Below are 17,731 nucleotides of genomic sequence, written 5' to 3'. Positions count from 1 at the left end.
TCCATAGCTGAGAGGCAGATTATAAGTTCATCTCTAGGTGATGCATTGTGTTTCTTTACCTTCTCTCTTCTCCCCCTGCTCCCCTCCACTTTGCCAGCTGACAGCAGCAACAGATCGGATCAGGGCTCTTCAGAAAGAACAGCAGGAGTTGAAGCAGGAAAATGATTTAATCCGGGAACGAAGTGAAAAGCATGTTGAGGTCAGCTATACTATGTAGTAGATATGTAAGGGGACTATTTGGGAAACCTGACTCTAAAAAACAACAACAGTTAATTACTTTTCCTTCAAAAGAAAAACTGGTCACGTCTATAAAAATAAATGTGTAATATGTGTAAAACAATATATAAAATCTAAGAATATGTTATCTATTGTATGAGGCAATATTACTATGATGCATTCTTGTGGTAAAGAAACTGTTCTCTTTAAAATGTACATAACTTTTTTTAAAAAAAAAGTCTTAGTATGCAGGCAGGACCCTGAAATACTTGCATATTGCAGACTGCAGATATTGTCCTAAATCCAGACATTGTGTTGCTTTCCCATTCACTTCAGTGGAAAGGCTGTATGTATGCCAAGCTGACTTTTCTTCATTGAAGTGGGTGGATTACATAAGAACAGCCCTGCTGGATCAGGCACAAGGCCTATCCAGTCCAGCATCCTGTTTCACACAGTGGCCCAACAGATACCTCTGAGAAGTCCACAGGCAAGAGGTGAGGACATGCCCTCTCTCTTGCTGTTGCTCCTCTGCAACTGGTATTTGGAGGCATCTTACCTCTGATGCTGGAGGTGGCCTATCGCCACCAAACTAGTAGCCACTGATAGACCTATCCTCTGTGAATTTGTCTAAGCCCCTTTTAAGCCATCCAAGCTAGTGGCCATCACCACTTCCTATGGCAGATAATTCCATAGATTATTTATTATTTATTTTTTAAAATCCTAATTACATGCCGTGTGAAGAAGTTCTTTCTTTTGTTCATCTTAAAATTCCCAGCCTTCAGTTTCATGGGATGACTCCATTTCTAGTGTTGTGAGACAGGAAGAAAAAGTTCTCTCTGTCCACTCTCTCCACTCCATGCATAATTTTATACATCTTTTAGCATGTCTAGAAATATGGCCTCTCTGTCAGTACCCAAACATGAATTTGCCCAGTCTAGGTGATAATAGGTGATAATTGAAGTCACCTATTATTACAGCTCTGTCTCTTTTACAGTGAGTGAATTTTTAAAACTTTAGCTTTTGAAAATTATTGTCCAATTGTGGTATAAGCATCTTTGAAAATCTGTCTTGATGCTAATATTTTCTGCAATTATAAAATAACTTCTAATTGGGCGTAAAAGGAGAGTGTTCTCAGAAAAAGCATATGTAGAAACATTTCTCCTCCTACCTACGGTACTAGCAGGCAAATTTCTCAAATCTCCTTTTATTCCAGGTAACTAAACAGGACACCAAAGTTGAACTGGAAACATATAAGCAGTCACGCCAAGGCCTGGATGAAATGTACAGTGATGTCTGGAAGCAACTGAAGGAAGAGAAAAGAATCCGAATGGTGAGATACCATATTTTGTTGACAAACTGATGATATTTCAAGCCTGGAATCCTGTAAGTTCCATGAGTAGGGGAAGGAAAGGTCTAGATTGCACAATGGAAGTTTTTAAAATAGAAATCTCAGGACAGGTTTAGACGTTAAGTGAGAGCCAGTGTGATGGATGAGAGAGACCTGGGTTCATGTGCCCTACTCAGCCATTAAGTCCACTGGGTGACCTTGGGCCAGTTGCAGCCTTGACATAAATGTGTTCACAGAGAAAGCCCTTAAGTGTGCCAGTGCTACACATGGGGAGCATAACATTAAAAAGCACTTTGCCATGCCCACAGCCCCCAGGCATATAGCAGTTGCAGCACCCCCAGGCATATAGCTTGCAGCACTGGCAGGCAAATGCTACACACAGTTGGGACTGTAAATGTGGTAAAGAGCTTTAACTATTACATTTCCACATGTAGCATCAACATGGGCAAGGACTCTCCTAAGATTAAGAGGTGCCTGTCTATACACACACACACACACACACACACACACACACACACACACACACACCCCTCTTCAGGTACACCAGGATCTGGGTTGGGTGTTCTAAACCCAGCCCAGCTGGCGGAAGGGCTACCCAAAAAGTAGCTTGGCTTCCTTTCCAGTATGTACCAGGCACAGAGTACTCTAAGCCTGGTACAGCTTTGGGGGAAGGATCAACTGGAAGGTAGGATGAACATTGTGGGAGGGGGCTCCTAATGCACAGAGCTGCATTTAATGTGTGTGCACATACTATGTTCTCCACTTCATCACACTTCTGCTTTATGGAGCTGGATATATCTATAATGAATCAGGAGTGAGTTTTTGGACTCAACTCTTTTTAGACTGCTGTGCATTGAGAGGTAAGAAACTGATTGTGCACATAGCTAATTAACTTTTCTAGCAGGACTCTGAAAACAAGAAGGTTTTGATTTTCCAGCGGGGGGATATACTGCTGAGCCGTACCAATTGGGCAGGATCCATAGAACCCTTTGCTTGTACATGCTGTGCTTTCATGTACACACAGGCTTCTGCTGACTTCGTGGAAGGCTCCTAGTGGGAGGAGGTGTGTTCCTGGCCTTTCTTAAACCCAGAATTACAGGATGGGAACAGACAAGGTCAGCCTTGTCTGCAGGCCAGGGGAGGAGGTTATTGTCAGCTCTGTACTGGGGCATTTAATGTCTTGCTGCATCCAGCCAGTTCCCTCTCCAGGGGAATTTCCGACTTCCATGCTCAAGGGCAGCCCTCATCAACTGCTGCCTTGGCTTTAAATGCCCCAGTGCAGAGCTGACAGGGCTTAAAGTCTACTCTAAACCCTGCCCCTCCCTGGTCAAACTTCTGCTTCCTGCTGCACCCAACATGGCTGCCCCACTGGAGCTGTTCCCTGCCTTGCCTGCTCGACCCCACTGGGACCCGACTAGACTGAAACCATTTCGCCCCTGCTCCCTTTGGGGGAAGACAGAAGCCCCAAAGGAGGGATGCCACGCTGTCTGCTGGACTCCACAGGGCCATGCAGGCAACCAGGTAAGGCAGCATCCCAACACTTTGCTTCCAGCTGCAACTCCTCCCGTGGTTGGATTCTGCCCTGGAGGGTCTTTGGCCACCATAATTGAGGGGTCTGTTCTGGCAAGTGGGAGCTTGGAAAGTACCCCTATGCATGCATAATCAACCTCAGCCATTGTGCATCTGTTCAAAAAAATCTGTTACATAATTTATTTATAAAGCCACATCTTATTATTATTTATTTGGCCAAAGCATGGCTCATGTTTTACATAGCACAGCAGATATTATTTTTATTTATGTAGCTTTGCATTGTGATTTTTAAGGAGCTGGAAAAAGAGCTGGAACTGCAGATTGGAATGAAAACAGAAATGGAAATTGCTATGAAACTCCTGGAGAAAGATACTCATGAAAAACAAGACTCATTGGTTGCCCTGCGGCAACAGCTGGAGGAAGTTAAAGCTATCAATTTGCAGATGTTTAACAAATCTCAGGTAAACATGTGAAGTTAAATGAAAAGAACTGAACTTTCTCTACGGTTGGATGAGGACATCTCATGTGAGTTATCCTTCCCACATGCTCCAGAGGCAGGACTATATAAATTAGATAGAAGCTTTTAAGAGCCTGAGGAGGATAGCCTAACCCAGTTTCCTTAGTCCTGTGATCCAGCTCCAGAGACAGACTTCTCTTGTTCCTAGTCCAAGGCCTATATTTTTTTCTTTCTTATTTACTCTCTTTAACTTTAACTTTTTATTTTGAGTCCTCCTTATTCTTCCAACCTTTTTTTAAAAAGAGAGAGAAAGATCTTTATTTCTTGCTCTTCATTATTCCCTATTACTACTTTCCTTTATTTAACAGCTCTGTCAAGAAGATGCAGCATCCGGGGCCAAAAATCATGAACGTTCTTGTCCCTAAGGGCAAGAATCCCACTGTTTTCGCCACCCAAAAGACCCTCTGTGTGCCGAGCACCATGAGGTCCTCGTCGCCACTGCACATTCCTGGACTCTCCAGTCCCAAAGAGGGATACTTAAGCCTCCCGCCTTGTGGACGCAGGGCCCAGTGATCTAGGCCTAGGCCTGATTTTCACCCCCCTCAAATAGAAGGGACATTTGCCATAGCTTCAGAATGCTGCACTTCAGTGGAGGCTCCAGCTTCAGTCTCTCCCTCAAAGCCTCTCCTGTCAGGCCCTGACTGGGCCTGGTCTCCACCCAGGGCCTGTGCGGTCGGCAAGGGAGCAGGCCCAAGAGCATCCTGCAGAGCCACCAGGACATCAGGGTCAAAAGCGGCTGACTGAGGAGCAAGGCAGAGAGCGGCTGCCACAACAAGAAAGAAACCAGAGCCAGCTCAGTGCCCACACTGCCCAGAGCCACGAGGCCTGTACCATGCAAAATGAGCAGGGAACTCTCACTCTCTCCACACAAGCCAGAGTGGTAAGGAACAGCGTGATCCAGTAGATGCAGAAAGCCATTCCACAGAGGCACCTGTAGTACTGGTGAGACCTGAGCCGCTCAGTCCCTCTCCTGTAGAGATAGATTTGACAAACTCTGGGCCAAATCCTGCTCCCCCTGGGCCTAATCCAGCCCCTCCCCCTTGAGATTTAAGCAAAGAGGTCCCACTTGCCTGGCAGACATGGTTTAAAACCATGCTATCTCAGTCTTTGCAGAGTGCAAAAGGAGGAGGAGGCATTCATCCTCATCCTCATCCTCCTCCAGCCCTGCTTCCAAAAAAAATCTAAAAGAAAGAAGCATTCTAGACATACATCAAAATCTCATAAGACAGCTAGAGCCAGAAATACTGGAAAGGATAACTCCAAGCTTCATTCCTCAGAAAATCTCAAACTATGACTCCCCACCCCAAAGTTCCTGAGGTCCCAGATAATGCAGAACCTGTATCTGGGTTCTAGCCCAGACCCTCGCATTCCAGAGCACCCTGTAGATACCCACCCTATTCCAGATTCTCCCCTGGGAGATGCAGATCATGGACATGATTCTGATGAGCAATAGTCAAATAACAATGACTCCTTTGCTTGTTCCCAAAGGCTATTTATGTCAGAGGACTTCACCACTCTTCTGAACAAGGCTATTTCCACACTAGGGTTGCAGTTACTCTACTCCCCAGATGAACAGCCAACAACTAAAAAGGCATTAGTATTTCCAAAATTAAATACCAGGGACAGTAATAATCCTTTTCCAGAGTTTTTTGGGCACACCATGACATGGGAGCCCTCAACACCAAGGCAGATTGGCTCAAACAACAGACATTCAAGCTAATCATAGAACATTTCGGTCAGCAACATGTGTATATTTTTCCTGCCCTGAACAATGCCAAGCTGAACAGATTCTTCGCCTGCATCCCCTGCAAAGGCGCAGAAGAGGTCTTTGCCCTGTTAGCACCATGGCCACCAGTTCTGCTATACGCATTTCCTCCAGTTCTTGTAATCAGCCGTCTCCTACACAAAGTACATCTCGTCAAACGAAGATAATCCTCATAGCACCATATTGGCCAAGGAGGGTGTGGTTTCCAGAGTTTCTACATCTGGCGATATCAGAACCATGATTTCTACCGATCACTCCAGACCACCTCCATCAAGGTCCCATTCTCCATCACAATCCAGCGTGGTTAAAGTTAGCCTCCTGGAGACTGAGCAGAACCTCCTGAGTCAACATGCTTACTCCTCTAAGGTAACTGATACCATCCTAGTGTCAAGAAAGCAGTCTACTAACCCATGGAGGGCTTTCCTAAGATGCTGCTCTAGGCATCAGATACAAAAGAAGAAATGAGGGATCAGAGAACTTCTTGCTTTCCTCAAGGAGAATTTGGATAAGAGATTAAAAGCCAATACCCTAAAGAGATGACAACAACAAATATGTATATACTGCTTTTCAACAAAAGTTCCCAAAGAGGTTTACATCGAGAAATAAAAATAAATAAATTTGGCTCCTTGTCCCGAAAGGGCTCACAATCTAAAAAAACATAAGATAGACACCAGCAACAGCCACTTGAGAGAGGCTGTGCTGGGGCTGAATAGGACCAGTTACTCTCCCCCTCAATAAGGAGAATCACCACTTTTTAAAAGGTGCCTCTTTGCTCAAGCAGCCTCCCTGACAAGCGTTTTATCAATACACAACAGGTGAAGTTTATCTGGTCACCCTCACCTCAAATGGTTCGTCAGAAAGGCTATTCTCATGTCTCTGACAGTACATCGATTCCCAACCTGGAATCATCATATGGTTCTAAGAGCCTTTCAGTCATCTCCCTTTGAGTCTATTCGATCAATCTGTCTCAGGCTGTTCTTGTTCAAGTTAGCATTCTTAATAGCCATCACTTCTGCCAGAAGAGTGTCCGAGTTACAGGCTCTGTCTGTCAGCAAACACTTCTCTCCTGACTCAGTTCACTTCATTCCGGATCCATCTTTCATTCCCAAGGTGCCTTCCATCTTCCACCAGTTGCAGGACATTATATTGCCCTCTTTTTGCCCTAAGCCAGTTCACCCCTCAGAACAAGCTTGGCACAAGCTGGACTTATGTAGGTGCCTGAAAGCCTACCTAAAATGCACTGATTCATTCCATTCCATGGATGCACTGTTTGTTTTCTACTTGACCACTTCCGTGGGCCTAAAAGTGTCCACTTCCACTATCACCCGGTGGATCAAGGCTTGTATTTCTTTAGCATACAAAGACACAGCGTATTCGGCCATCATCTAACATTACAGCCTGTTCACCAGAGTGGCGGCAGCTTCAGCAGCGCCTTCTGCAATCAAACCTATATCTGAAATCTGTAAGGCAGCAACGTGGTCTTCGCCATCAACTTTTACAAAGTATTACAAGCTGGACTCTGACTGTTCCACTCTTGCATCCTTTGGCAGAAGAGTGTTACAGCAGGTCCGTCCTCAGTAGATTGGGGTGCTCCCGCCTGGGACTTCTAGGCTGTGGTATGTCCCACATGAGATGTCCTCCTTCAGCAGCAGAGAAAGGAGTATTGGTTACTTACTGTGAAGGCTGCTTCTTCCTTCTGGATTTGAGAACATCTCAACCCACCCATGTGGCAACCCCGGTCTACTGAAAGGAAATAAAATTAAGTGTTCCTCCTTTCAGTAGACCAGGGTCACCGCATGAGTGGGTCGAGATGTTCTCAAATCCAGCAACAAGAAGAAGCCTTCACAGTAAGTAACCAATTTATTAATCATGTACTGTATCCAGATTTAAGTTAGTCATGGCTAAGTCTCATTGAATGAAAGATTTAAATAACTTACGACTGACTACTTTGGATGCTGACCAATGTGTATAGTAGCTTGAATGTGTGCAGTGCATTACAATCATTAGCTTATGGGGTCCTCACAACAGTCCTACAATGTAGAATCACCACTAGGCTATTTACATCAGGGGCTACTTGCATCAAGCCTGCCACTACTACAAGAACCAGCAGCCACAGCTGAAACACCCTTTTCCTCTTCTTCACTGCTTCTGCTGCCACCACCTCTTTGTGCTGAGCTGGCTATGAAAGGGGGAGAAAGTGGAAGCGGAAAGAGCAGTAGAGTACTGGAATCACCAGGGCTGTCCTTAGAGAGCCCTGGCAGGGTGCAGGGCCCAAGGCAAATCAACCTGTGCGGGGGCCCCTTCCACTTAATTCTAATGGGGGTCAAAAGACCGGGGCCAGGGGCAGTTGCCTTGCTTGCCATGCCCTAAGGACAGCCCTGGGAATCACTTGACAAGCCATCTACAGTGCTTTGTTGAAAGAGCTGGAGAGGCTCTGGAGAGTATCGTCAATGCTCTACTGCCCTTTCCTCTTCCACTTCCTCTCCCTTTTTCATTAGCAGTCCAGCAGCACATGAGGGAGGAGGCATGCTGCATGGCAACTTTTGCTGCCACAAGGGAAGAAATTGAAACAAAGATGTGTGCGCAAGTGGGGGTGGCAGTGGGATTTGGCGCGGGAGAAGAATGCCTGTGGGGAAGCATTAGGCACCCTGTCTCAGGTGCACTGAGATCTTGGGCCATCACTGGTCCATGCTCCTTGCCTTTTAGATTTGGCAGTGAAGAAAGTATTATTTCAGTGGCTGACATCCTGACCAATGAAGCACCGGTGCAATGGGGAAGCACCACTGTAGCACAGGATGGATAGATTTAGATCGCCAAGAAAACATCTCAGTTTAAATCATTGATTTAAATCAAGATTCCCACTGGTACTATTTCACATCTTTCTTAAAACCATGGTCACTAAAACATGTAAATTGATTCTTGCCACCAGATCTACCTGCTGAAGTTTTTCAGAAGTAAGGCAGCTTTATACTCTGTCTTTTGAGGGGTGAGGAACCAAGTATATGTATTATTCAAATGGTATGAAAAGAGAGACCTGACAAAGTGTGTCTTGGATCCGTTTTGTCCTTTTGCTTAGTGGTTTGGTTTTTGAAGTCTTGAGGAATAATTAATTTGAAGTGAGCTGCTTGAATTCTTTTTCCTTCAGAATGCAGAGAGCTCTTTGCAACAGAAAGAAGAAGCAATATCATCCTTTGAGGGCAAAACGCATCAGATGATGTCTTCTGTGATGCAAATGGAGGACAGGTAATTCATCTACAGCAATGATCAACCTGTAACTGACCCAGTTTTCCAAAACTCCAGATTGACCATCCTACTAAGGGCACAGGCTGTGACTTGGAAAGGTGTAAATAATCCCTGACCCTTCTCTTGTACCTGTGTACAATCTGTTTAAAAAATTGTTGCAGTATGAAAAGAAAGACCTGACAAAGTATCTTCCTGATCTGTTTTAGTACTACACCTACCACTCTAAAGCATGTGCAGATTAGAGAAATGCCATGTAGTAATTCAGTGTGACTAGCTGGCATCCTGTGAATTACAAACTGCCTATATAGCAAACTTTTCCATCAGAACCACTTGCCTGCTTTCTTCTCAGCCAACTAGGGACTGAGGAGAAGCAGTCAAGTTCCTGGGTATAGGTGGAGAAAGTAGAAAATCAAGGAGATAAAGTAAGAGAATCACAGGACTTAAAAATCCCTGACCTGGAACAAGAGAGACCTGTGAATTTGGAAGAAGGAGGGAGAATTCATGAATTGTGGGTAAGGTGGGAGTTTGGGCCAAGATTGGTAGACTGAGCACCTTACCATATTGGGCAGTATTTGTGGCACATCTGTGGGTCAGCATGTTGACCTCCCTGCAGCAATTACTATACCTCCCTGCAGTAATCTTTGACCTGATATAAAATACAATAGTTGTCATCTTTATGATGATGTACAATAAGGGAGTGTTCATAGGTGAAGGAGGAAAACAGTCAAACGTGTGTGTGTGTGTGTGTGTGTGTGTGTGTGTGTGTGTGTGTGTGTAAAAGATATTATTTTGCTTCAGATTGCAACATGCAGAAAAGGCAAGGAAGGCTGCAGAAGAGAAAAATGTCAAGCTGAAGCAAGAGCTGGGTGGTAAAATTGAGACCATGAAGCAACAACTAATCCAACTGGATAACAAATGGTACTCTTGCATTATATAGCATTGGAAATAACTGATACCATATTTACCTGAATCCAGAACTACGTTTTTTCCAAGTTCTTTGATGTTAGAAATTGAGGAGTCATCTAAATTCAGAGGTTTGTTCCTTTTGGGTAAATACAGGCAGAATCTGAATTAAACCTCTGTTTTTAAGGGAGTTGTCTTAACTCAGAGGGGCCATTCACGTAACTTTCTGGGTGAGTGTAGGGGAAGGCTTCACAAACCTTGCCTTCCCCCCAGATGATCGTCCTGTGCTTGGTGGGAGTGTGGAGTGCGCTCTCACATGATCTGCACTGCTCTGTGCAGCGTGGAGCAGAGCGGATCGTTCTGAGGCTGGAACTCATTATTCCAGTCTCTGGGTATCCCACAGTACACTGCCCAGCAGTGTTCCCTCTAACAGGGATTCCCAGATGTTGTTGACTACAGCTCCCATAATCCCTAGTCAAAGGCCATTGCCGCTGGGGATGCTGGGAGTTGTAATCAACAACAGCTGGAAATCTCTGTTAGAGGGAACACTGCTGCACACCGAGTGTGGTGTACTGGGGGATTCTACCAGAGGACAGGTGCTCTCTGTGCCCATCTTTGTGTCAGCATGAGCTGCAACAGGTGCGGAGCCTGACCGCCAGCGGCCCGTGTGTGACTGCGGCGGTGGCCCTGCTCACCTTGCCCCCTTCTTCTGACGTCAGATGCAGGGGGCATGGTCTGGCTCCCGAACAGAGCTGTTTGGGACTCAGTTGGAGTCCAGCCAGCACTGCGTTCGCCATGTGGCCCCTTTGGGAACTAGACTGGGGCTGGCGCTGCGTTTGCAGCGCAGCCAGGAGTAGCTCTTCCCTGCCTTAAGTTAGGAAAGAGCCACTCCTGGCCGCGCCATGAATGCAACACTGGCCATTTAGCTCCCGAAGGGGCCGCGCGGCCCCAGCTTGGGAGCTAAACCAGCTCCCCCGCATCTGACGTCAGACTTGGGGGGGGTGTCGGGGCCGTGAGGTGCGGCCCCTGATTGGGCATGACCCGGGTTCTTTGAACCCGTTCACCCAATGGTGGCTCTGCCCCTGAGCTGCAAGCAGCTCATTCTGATACTACAATCCCGGCAGCTGGGTTAAGGGCACATTTGCACTCTTAACCTCAGCTAAGAGCTGGGCTTCAGCGCTGGGTTTGGCACCGCAGCCCCACCGGGATCCACATGGATCCCAGCGGTTCTCACCGGCCCAGGCTTGGCTACCTAAGCCTGGGCTTGGTTGCTCATGAGAACTGCCTCAGAGTCCTCTTCCATTTGGGTAAACACAGTATGTTTATCCTTTCTTGAAATGGGGGACTCTTGAAATGGAAGAAAGCTCCGAAAGAATGTGATATGGCATGAGGAGGTGCTGTATAAAGAAAATATAACCTAAAGTTTGATTGGGTGCCTGCAAACTTTAGAGCATGCTTAAAGTAGTTCTCAAGGCTGTGGATCTAATATATACAGAAATAAATACACACCACTCCTTATGTGACCTCAGGAAAAGGGCATACTACTCTCGTTCATCAATAATTTGTTCACAATTTTTGATAAGGCAAATACTGTTGGAAAACAAACTTTTTTTGTTCACAGTTCGGTTCTTGAGAAAGAGTTAAAATCTGAGAAAGAACAGAGGCAGACTCTGCAACAAGAGCTGCATCAAGAGAAGGACATGACAGCTTTGTTAAAAACAAAACTGCAGCAAGTGGAAGGGCTGAAAAAAGTAAGTGAGTTGGAAACCTCATTTGCATCTAGGGGAAGAAATGGGGAACTTATTTGGGTGCCTTTCAGCTAGTAGGCAATTTTCAGAAAGTTATTTTCCTTTGAAGGAAAAGGGAAGAGCTGCTAGAGTTTTGTTTGTAACAATAACAATTTTGAAACAGTGAATGATCAGATCAGTGGCTGACATCCTGACTAACCAGTACAATGGGAGAAGCATTGGTACATCTGAAAAGTTCATCTAACTGAGCTCCACTGCTGGCTCACCAGTGCGGGGAAATTTTTATGACCTCCCTTTCCCAAGGGAGTACTCTGCACCACCCAAAAATATGCCCCTGAGGGTTGGCCAGCCCTCAGGGACATATATTAAGGTGACAGAGGGCTTCTGGGTGAAGGGGAGGTTGTTGAAATTACACACACATATGCACCAGTTCAGTATTAGTCTGGAACACTCTTTAAAAGCACTGGTGCATCTCCCATTGTACCATTGCTTAATTAGGATGTACAGTGTGCTTATTTTAAATACTTCAACTTCTTTTCTGGAAACTTAAAATCTTCAATACCAAATTCAGCTACTTAATGCCGTGATCCAGACAGTTTCCACGCATGCCTTGGATGTGCATCTTTAAACAAATGTTAAAATGAATGTAACTTGGTGTAATACAAGAATGAACAATTAAAGAATAAATGAATGCTGTTTTCTCCAGTACTTGTTTTCAGGGGTTGGGGGTGGGTTATTAGTTATTAGCAAAAGTTTGCTTATGTAGTCTGTGCTAGACACTCGTGTGCACATGTGCATACACGTGTAAGTTAGTTCCCAAAATGGACTATGGAGGCAAGAGTAGGTTTGCGTCTTCATAGCAGGGGTTATTGGTGCAGGAAACAGGTGTTCCCCCACTGCCATGTTGTCTCCATGTTCACCCTTTTTACTTACTTTTACATTACTGGTTGACTGCCATTCATTCCAGTAGGGGAAAGCATTGCACATGTGGGTAAGAAGTTAAAAAAAGAGCAGGGAGTTGGAGTTCAGGGGAAGGGACCCAGGGGAGTATTGGGAGGGAGGGAGGGCCAGTGCAAGGGCTTCAGTAGGGAGGGGAAGGGAGATAGCTAAGGAGTAGAAGTGGGGAGAGAATGACAGCACCAGAGGACTGCTGGAGGGGGAGCAAACAGGCCAGAATATGAAAGACGTGTAGGAGAGCAGGGGTGAAGGGATGGTTGGCAAGGGGCTTGATCTTTCCCTTCACCTCAGCCTTCACCTGTGAAATGTCACAGGTCTTTCTCTAGCCACACTAAACTATAACTTCAGGCATAATTAGCTGTTAAGAGTGCTGTCACATGCACCCTTTTTAGTCCCATTCAAGCTGACTTTGGCTGCAATGCTAGAGAGCTGAGAGCTAGGGAGCCATTCTATGCACCAGTTCCACAAGCATCTCAGAGTACTGTTCTCAGAGTGCATGCTGGGCCAAGCGCTGCCTTTTTGATAAGAATCCTCTAAAATGGAACAGGACTGCTTTATGGAATCGTTGTCAAGAGCTGATTAGGTTTACAGCAAAGCCATGTGCTTCTGAAAACAGAGGTAACTGATTTTCTTTCCACCCTTATTTCAACTTTATAAGGCCAGTTCACAATGAGGGGTGGGGGACAGGATATCTAATGAAAAGCACACACTGTCTTTTTTTTTCTTTTCTTTTTTTAATATAGGAGTTACGAAAACTGCAGGAAGAGAAGCAGCAGTTGGAAAAGGTTTGTGAAGAACAGGATCAAGCTCTTCAAGAAATGGGGCTTCACCTTAGCCAGTAAGCATGGCTTCTTGCATTTCTAGAGAGGTTGCATTATTGAACTGACTTGTGGAATAGAGAGAGAATGGTATGCAATTACCAGAAAGTGGATCTAGACATCCTGGAAAAATTTAAAGTGGGGTTCTCAATCTCATTTGCACAAGATGACTGCTTTATGTGGGAGTAGTGCTTGTCACAGTGGCAGTGGTGTTTCCTGAAGCAAACAGAGTGAAGAGCAGATGTGCAGCCCTAAACACAGTGCATGCACATTGGGAGCTCTGCTGCTCACAAGGCAGAAAGTGGCACAGAGGGTGTTTCTACAAGATAGCTGCAGAGTGGGCAAGTAAGCTAGAACATTGCTGCTGTACTGGAAGTATGGGCTGCTGGCAGGGAACCTTTCTCTCAAGTTTGGAATGTGTGTCTTCCATAAACACTTCAGCAAATTGAGAGCTGGTATAGCATGGCACATAAGACTGAGCTGTGAATCGGGAAGTCCCTGATTTAGACCTCTCTTGTGCCATGTGCTCACTAGAAGGCCTTAAGACAAGCCTCTCTGCCTTGCCATCCGCCCCCCCCCCTTCCCCATTTGCTATATGGGGATTATACTGGCCTACTTCTCAGGGTAATTGTAAAGATTTTGTGATAAGCACTATATAAATTCAAGCAGTAGTGGTATTACAAATTATTTTTTTCCCCAGATCCAAGCTTAAAATGGAAGATATTAAAGAAGTAAATAAAGCACTAAAGGTATGCCTGATTTAACAATATACTGCGAATCAATAAGGTGTAACAAGCTTCAGCGAGCAGCTACTGCTACTTTATTTGCATCTTCCCAGGAAACCTAGGACAAAGTTTGCTTGAGTTATCTGGGGTTTGGTATTAACTTGCCCAAATAGAAGCTTTGGTGACAATGGCTTTCTGCCAGTAAAACGTAGTGGGACATACTTTAGCGTAAACATGCCTAGTCTTGCACTGTAAATCTATTTGGGAAGCTGCCTTATAAGTGGGGGATGGGCGGGGGCTCCATAGGCACAAAGGACTATGGAGGGCAGGATGGGCAAAAATCACTCTTCTCTCTGTATAGGAGAGGGAGTGTCCTGCTCACACAGGTCTTGGTCTGATTGCTGCCCCCCAGATCTTTGACACTGAGTACTGAATCAATGTTTTGTGCTGTTTAAATATTAGGGCCATACCTGGCTGAAAGATGATGAAGCAACCCACTGTAAACAATGTGAGAAAGAGTTCTCCATTTCAAGAAGAAAGGTAATGTCCGTGGATTAGTAGCCACCAGTATTAAATAAAGCAGTATGGCAGGACGATCTGTAAAGCCAGAGCTCCCTTCATAGCACTGCAACACAGAGTGCTAGGGATGGGGAAGCGCACAACAGTAGACCTGGGCCCACCCCCTGTATTTCTACTAATGGCTTGTTTCTGTGGAATTTAGGATTGCAGCATTCCTGTTCAGTCCTGAGACAGACTGCATCAGCAAAGCAGTTCTTAGGATGGGGCTTCGCAGTTGTCTGCAGACACCTGTGCCTGTCTATAGTATATGGGTAGGTGTGTCTTTCAGTGGACACACAGTCTTAGGAAAAGTAAGGCAAGATGTTTATGGTCTTTGAGGCCATCAAAAATCCTGCTGCATAGCAACAGTCCACTCAGTGGGGCTTTATCAGCAAGTCAAGCCTCTCTGACGGAATGACTTCCCTCCAGGTCAGCCACTGCCACACGATTGTGCCGACTCGTGCAGTGAGCCCAATTCAAATGATGCATTTTGGGACATGGAATGTTGCAAGGCAGAAATATTCTCAGTAGCCTTTGTGTAGGGTATGTCATGTTTTAATCTGCCCTTAGTAAATAATGGTATTGGGTTTCAGATGTACAAAGTCAGTAGTTGCAACTGTAGTAAGATTCAGGCTCTACAACAGGAACAAACAGCCTGGTTCCCTATCTATTTGTTAAGCCAGGGCATCTACAACTGCGTAAATGGGTACAATCCGCAGCTTTGGAATACTCTCATTAGTAGAAAAGTAGAACTTCTCATTAGTAGTTATTCAGTGTGATAAAAACAGAACAGCATCACAAAAAGCTCCAATAGGAATTCTCCTACCTAAGTGAAGGGGCTTTAAAATGGCAAATGCAGTTCAGTGTAAGTGATGCACATTGGAGCAAACCCCCCAAACTTCACATATACACTGATGGGGTCTGAGCTGGCAGTGACCAGCCAGGAAAAGGATCTTAGGATCATGGTGGACAGCTCACTGAAAATGTCAACCCAGTGCGTGGCAGTGGCAGCTGTAAGGAAGGCTAATTTCATGCTAGGGATCATTAGGAAAGCAATTGGAAATATATAGTAATCAATATAGTAATGCCCCTATATAAATCTATAGTGCAATGGCACTTGGAATACTGTGTACAGTTCTGTGTAAATAAACCTTTAAAAGGATATTGTAGAGCTAGAAAATGTGCAGAAAAGAGCAACCATCATGATCAGAGGCCTGGAGCCACTCCGCTATGAGGAAAGACTACAAAGTTTGGGCCTCTTTAGTTTAGAAAGAAGTCAAGTAAGGGGCAACCTGATAGAGGTGTATAAAATTATGCATGATAAGGATCAAATGGATAGGCGTTTCTCTCCCTCTCGTAATATTAGAACCTGGGTTATCTGATGAAGCTAAATGCTAGGCAATTCAGGACAGACAAAAGGAAGTACTTTACACAATGTGTAGTTAAACTATGGGATTCACTGTTGCCAGATGTGGTGTTAGCCACCAATCTACAGTAGATGGTTTTAAAAAAGCAGTTAGACAAATTAATGGAGGCTAGGGCTATCAGTGTCCACTAGCCTGAATAGGTGTATATTTCCATCAAAGGGGACATACTCCTGAACACCAGGTGCTAGAGAGACCAATGGGAGGGGCAGTTTCTCTTCTCCCCCCCCCCCAATTCATTTATTTATTCAATTTCTATACCACCCTTCAAAAGGTGGTTTACACAGAGAAATAATACATAAATAAGATGGATCCCTGTCCCAAAAGGGCTCACAATCTAAAAGAAACATAAGATAGACACCAGCAACAGTCACTGGAGGTACAGTGTTGGGGGTGGAAAGGGCCAGTTACTCTTCCCCTGCTAAATAAAGAGAATCACCACATTAAAAAGTTGTCTCTTTGCCAAGTTAGGAGGGAGATTCCTTGTGGGCTTCCTTGATGTACCTAGTGGGCCACTGTGTGAAGCAGGATGCTGGACTAGATGGGCCTTTAGCCTGAGGCAGAATAACTTTCCTTATGTTAGATGAAATCCTCTGGAAATATATGGATTGAAGATTGAGGCCTTAAATCTTTTGTTCAGAAATTGCCTTTGATTGCAATCCCTGACCTGAGCCCCTTGTGCTCCTGTGTCTCCCAGACCTTCCACTCCCAGTGGCCTCAATCCAGAGACAGTAGCACTTGAGAATGAGGCATTAGTTATGACTTGCTAGCCCCATTGATGTTAGTGGGATTGATGTTAATGGGATTAAGCTCTGACTTTCTTTGTTTTGAAGGCAGGATTCACTGCTTTGCTCAAACCAGTTGGCAGTTATCTTAATTAATCCTATCTAATTGCCTTATAGCACCACTGTCGAAACTGCGGTCACATCTTTTGCAACACTTGTTCCAGTAATGAACTTGCACTTCCATCCTATCCAAAGCCTGTACGAGTTTGTGATACTTGCCACACTTTACTGCTTCAGAGGTGTTCATCAAATTCTTCCTAAGACATTACTTTGTTTCAGGAGAACTATGTAAGACTGAACATTTAATAGGCTTTCCAGGAATCTAAAATGCTGCCATTCTTGATGTATCATACAACTTTAGCTATGGTACTAATTTTGCCATGTTAGAATGGGACAAGGAAGATTTAATGTATAAAAATGAATCTTACAGAAATTATGGAAGTGAAATATCTTGCATTGATCAAGTGCCAGAAAAACTCATACCCTAAAAATGTGCTCAATGTGCCGCACCTTTGGGGTGCACAGTCACACTCCTGGTTTTGTTTTTAAATATAAAAAGCTATTTTGTTTGTATTTAACTTTGTACTTTACATTTGTACATTTGATCTTTAAACAAATTAGTTTTCTGAACACTTTTTTCCTCATATGTTTACCTACTGTAAATGTTTGCACCTAAATATTCTGCTAGATTTGTATTTAGTCAGATGAAAATGTCATCTTACAGTTTGTCCCTATGGAAAATGTTTTAAAGGAATGTGTAAATGAATGTGCCTTCACTATATTTCAAAGGGTAAATAGAGTATTCAAAGAGTAAATAGATTCTTGTGTTTCTAAAGCACCTATAAAATAGTGATTATGCAATAAATACTGTTAAAAAGCATTAAACAAATTGATTTGCACCTTCATATGATGTTTCTTGAAAATAATTTAACCATATGACTTTATGCATGTTGGTAAAAGCAGTGTGGCAAAATTTTAGGTTCTAGTCACCTATGAGGCAATACCAAAAAACACAGTACCTGCTTTAAAGTATAATGGCTGCCACTACATGCAGTGTGATCGAGCTGTAACATTGCACCTGGGGGTTGCCACAGAATCCTAAGTCAGCCCTGATGTTGGTAAGAGCGGGTAATAGTTTATCCTTGGAAGGTGTTGTTTTTTTTAATTTAAAATATTATTTATGCCAGAGCTACA

General features: G+C 44.4%; 1 protein-coding gene across 3 annotated transcripts in view; it reads left to right on the top strand.

The window, feature by feature from the left end:
- RUFY1 (RUN and FYVE domain containing 1) overlaps positions 1-17,442 on the top strand; it is a 31,545-nt gene extending 14,103 nt beyond the window's left edge. For all 3 annotated transcript variants that reach the window (XM_053300816.1, XM_053300817.1, XM_053300818.1), the window contains exons 9-18: positions 98-199; positions 1,430-1,546; positions 3,388-3,555; positions 8,522-8,619; positions 9,418-9,537; positions 11,144-11,273; positions 12,971-13,065; positions 13,746-13,794; positions 14,233-14,310; positions 16,655-17,442. In XM_053300816.1, the coding sequence (XP_053156791.1) occupies positions 98-199; positions 1,430-1,546; positions 3,388-3,555; positions 8,522-8,619; positions 9,418-9,537; positions 11,144-11,273; positions 12,971-13,065; positions 13,746-13,794; positions 14,233-14,310; positions 16,655-16,798 (1,101 nt within the window). In that variant the 3' untranslated portion in view covers positions 16,799-17,442. The remainder of the gene's footprint in view (positions 1-97; positions 200-1,429; positions 1,547-3,387; positions 3,556-8,521; positions 8,620-9,417; positions 9,538-11,143; positions 11,274-12,970; positions 13,066-13,745; positions 13,795-14,232; positions 14,311-16,654) is intronic.
- The last annotated feature ends 289 nt before the right edge of the window (positions 17,443-17,731 follow it).

The sequence above is a fragment of the Hemicordylus capensis genome, chromosome 2 (assembly GCF_027244095.1).
Source record: "Hemicordylus capensis ecotype Gifberg chromosome 2, rHemCap1.1.pri, whole genome shotgun sequence".
NCBI classification, from domain to species: Eukaryota; Metazoa; Chordata; class Lepidosauria; order Squamata; family Cordylidae; genus Hemicordylus; species Hemicordylus capensis.
Note: the sequence above shows the minus strand (reverse complement) of the source record. Positions and strands in the feature narration are given on the sequence as shown.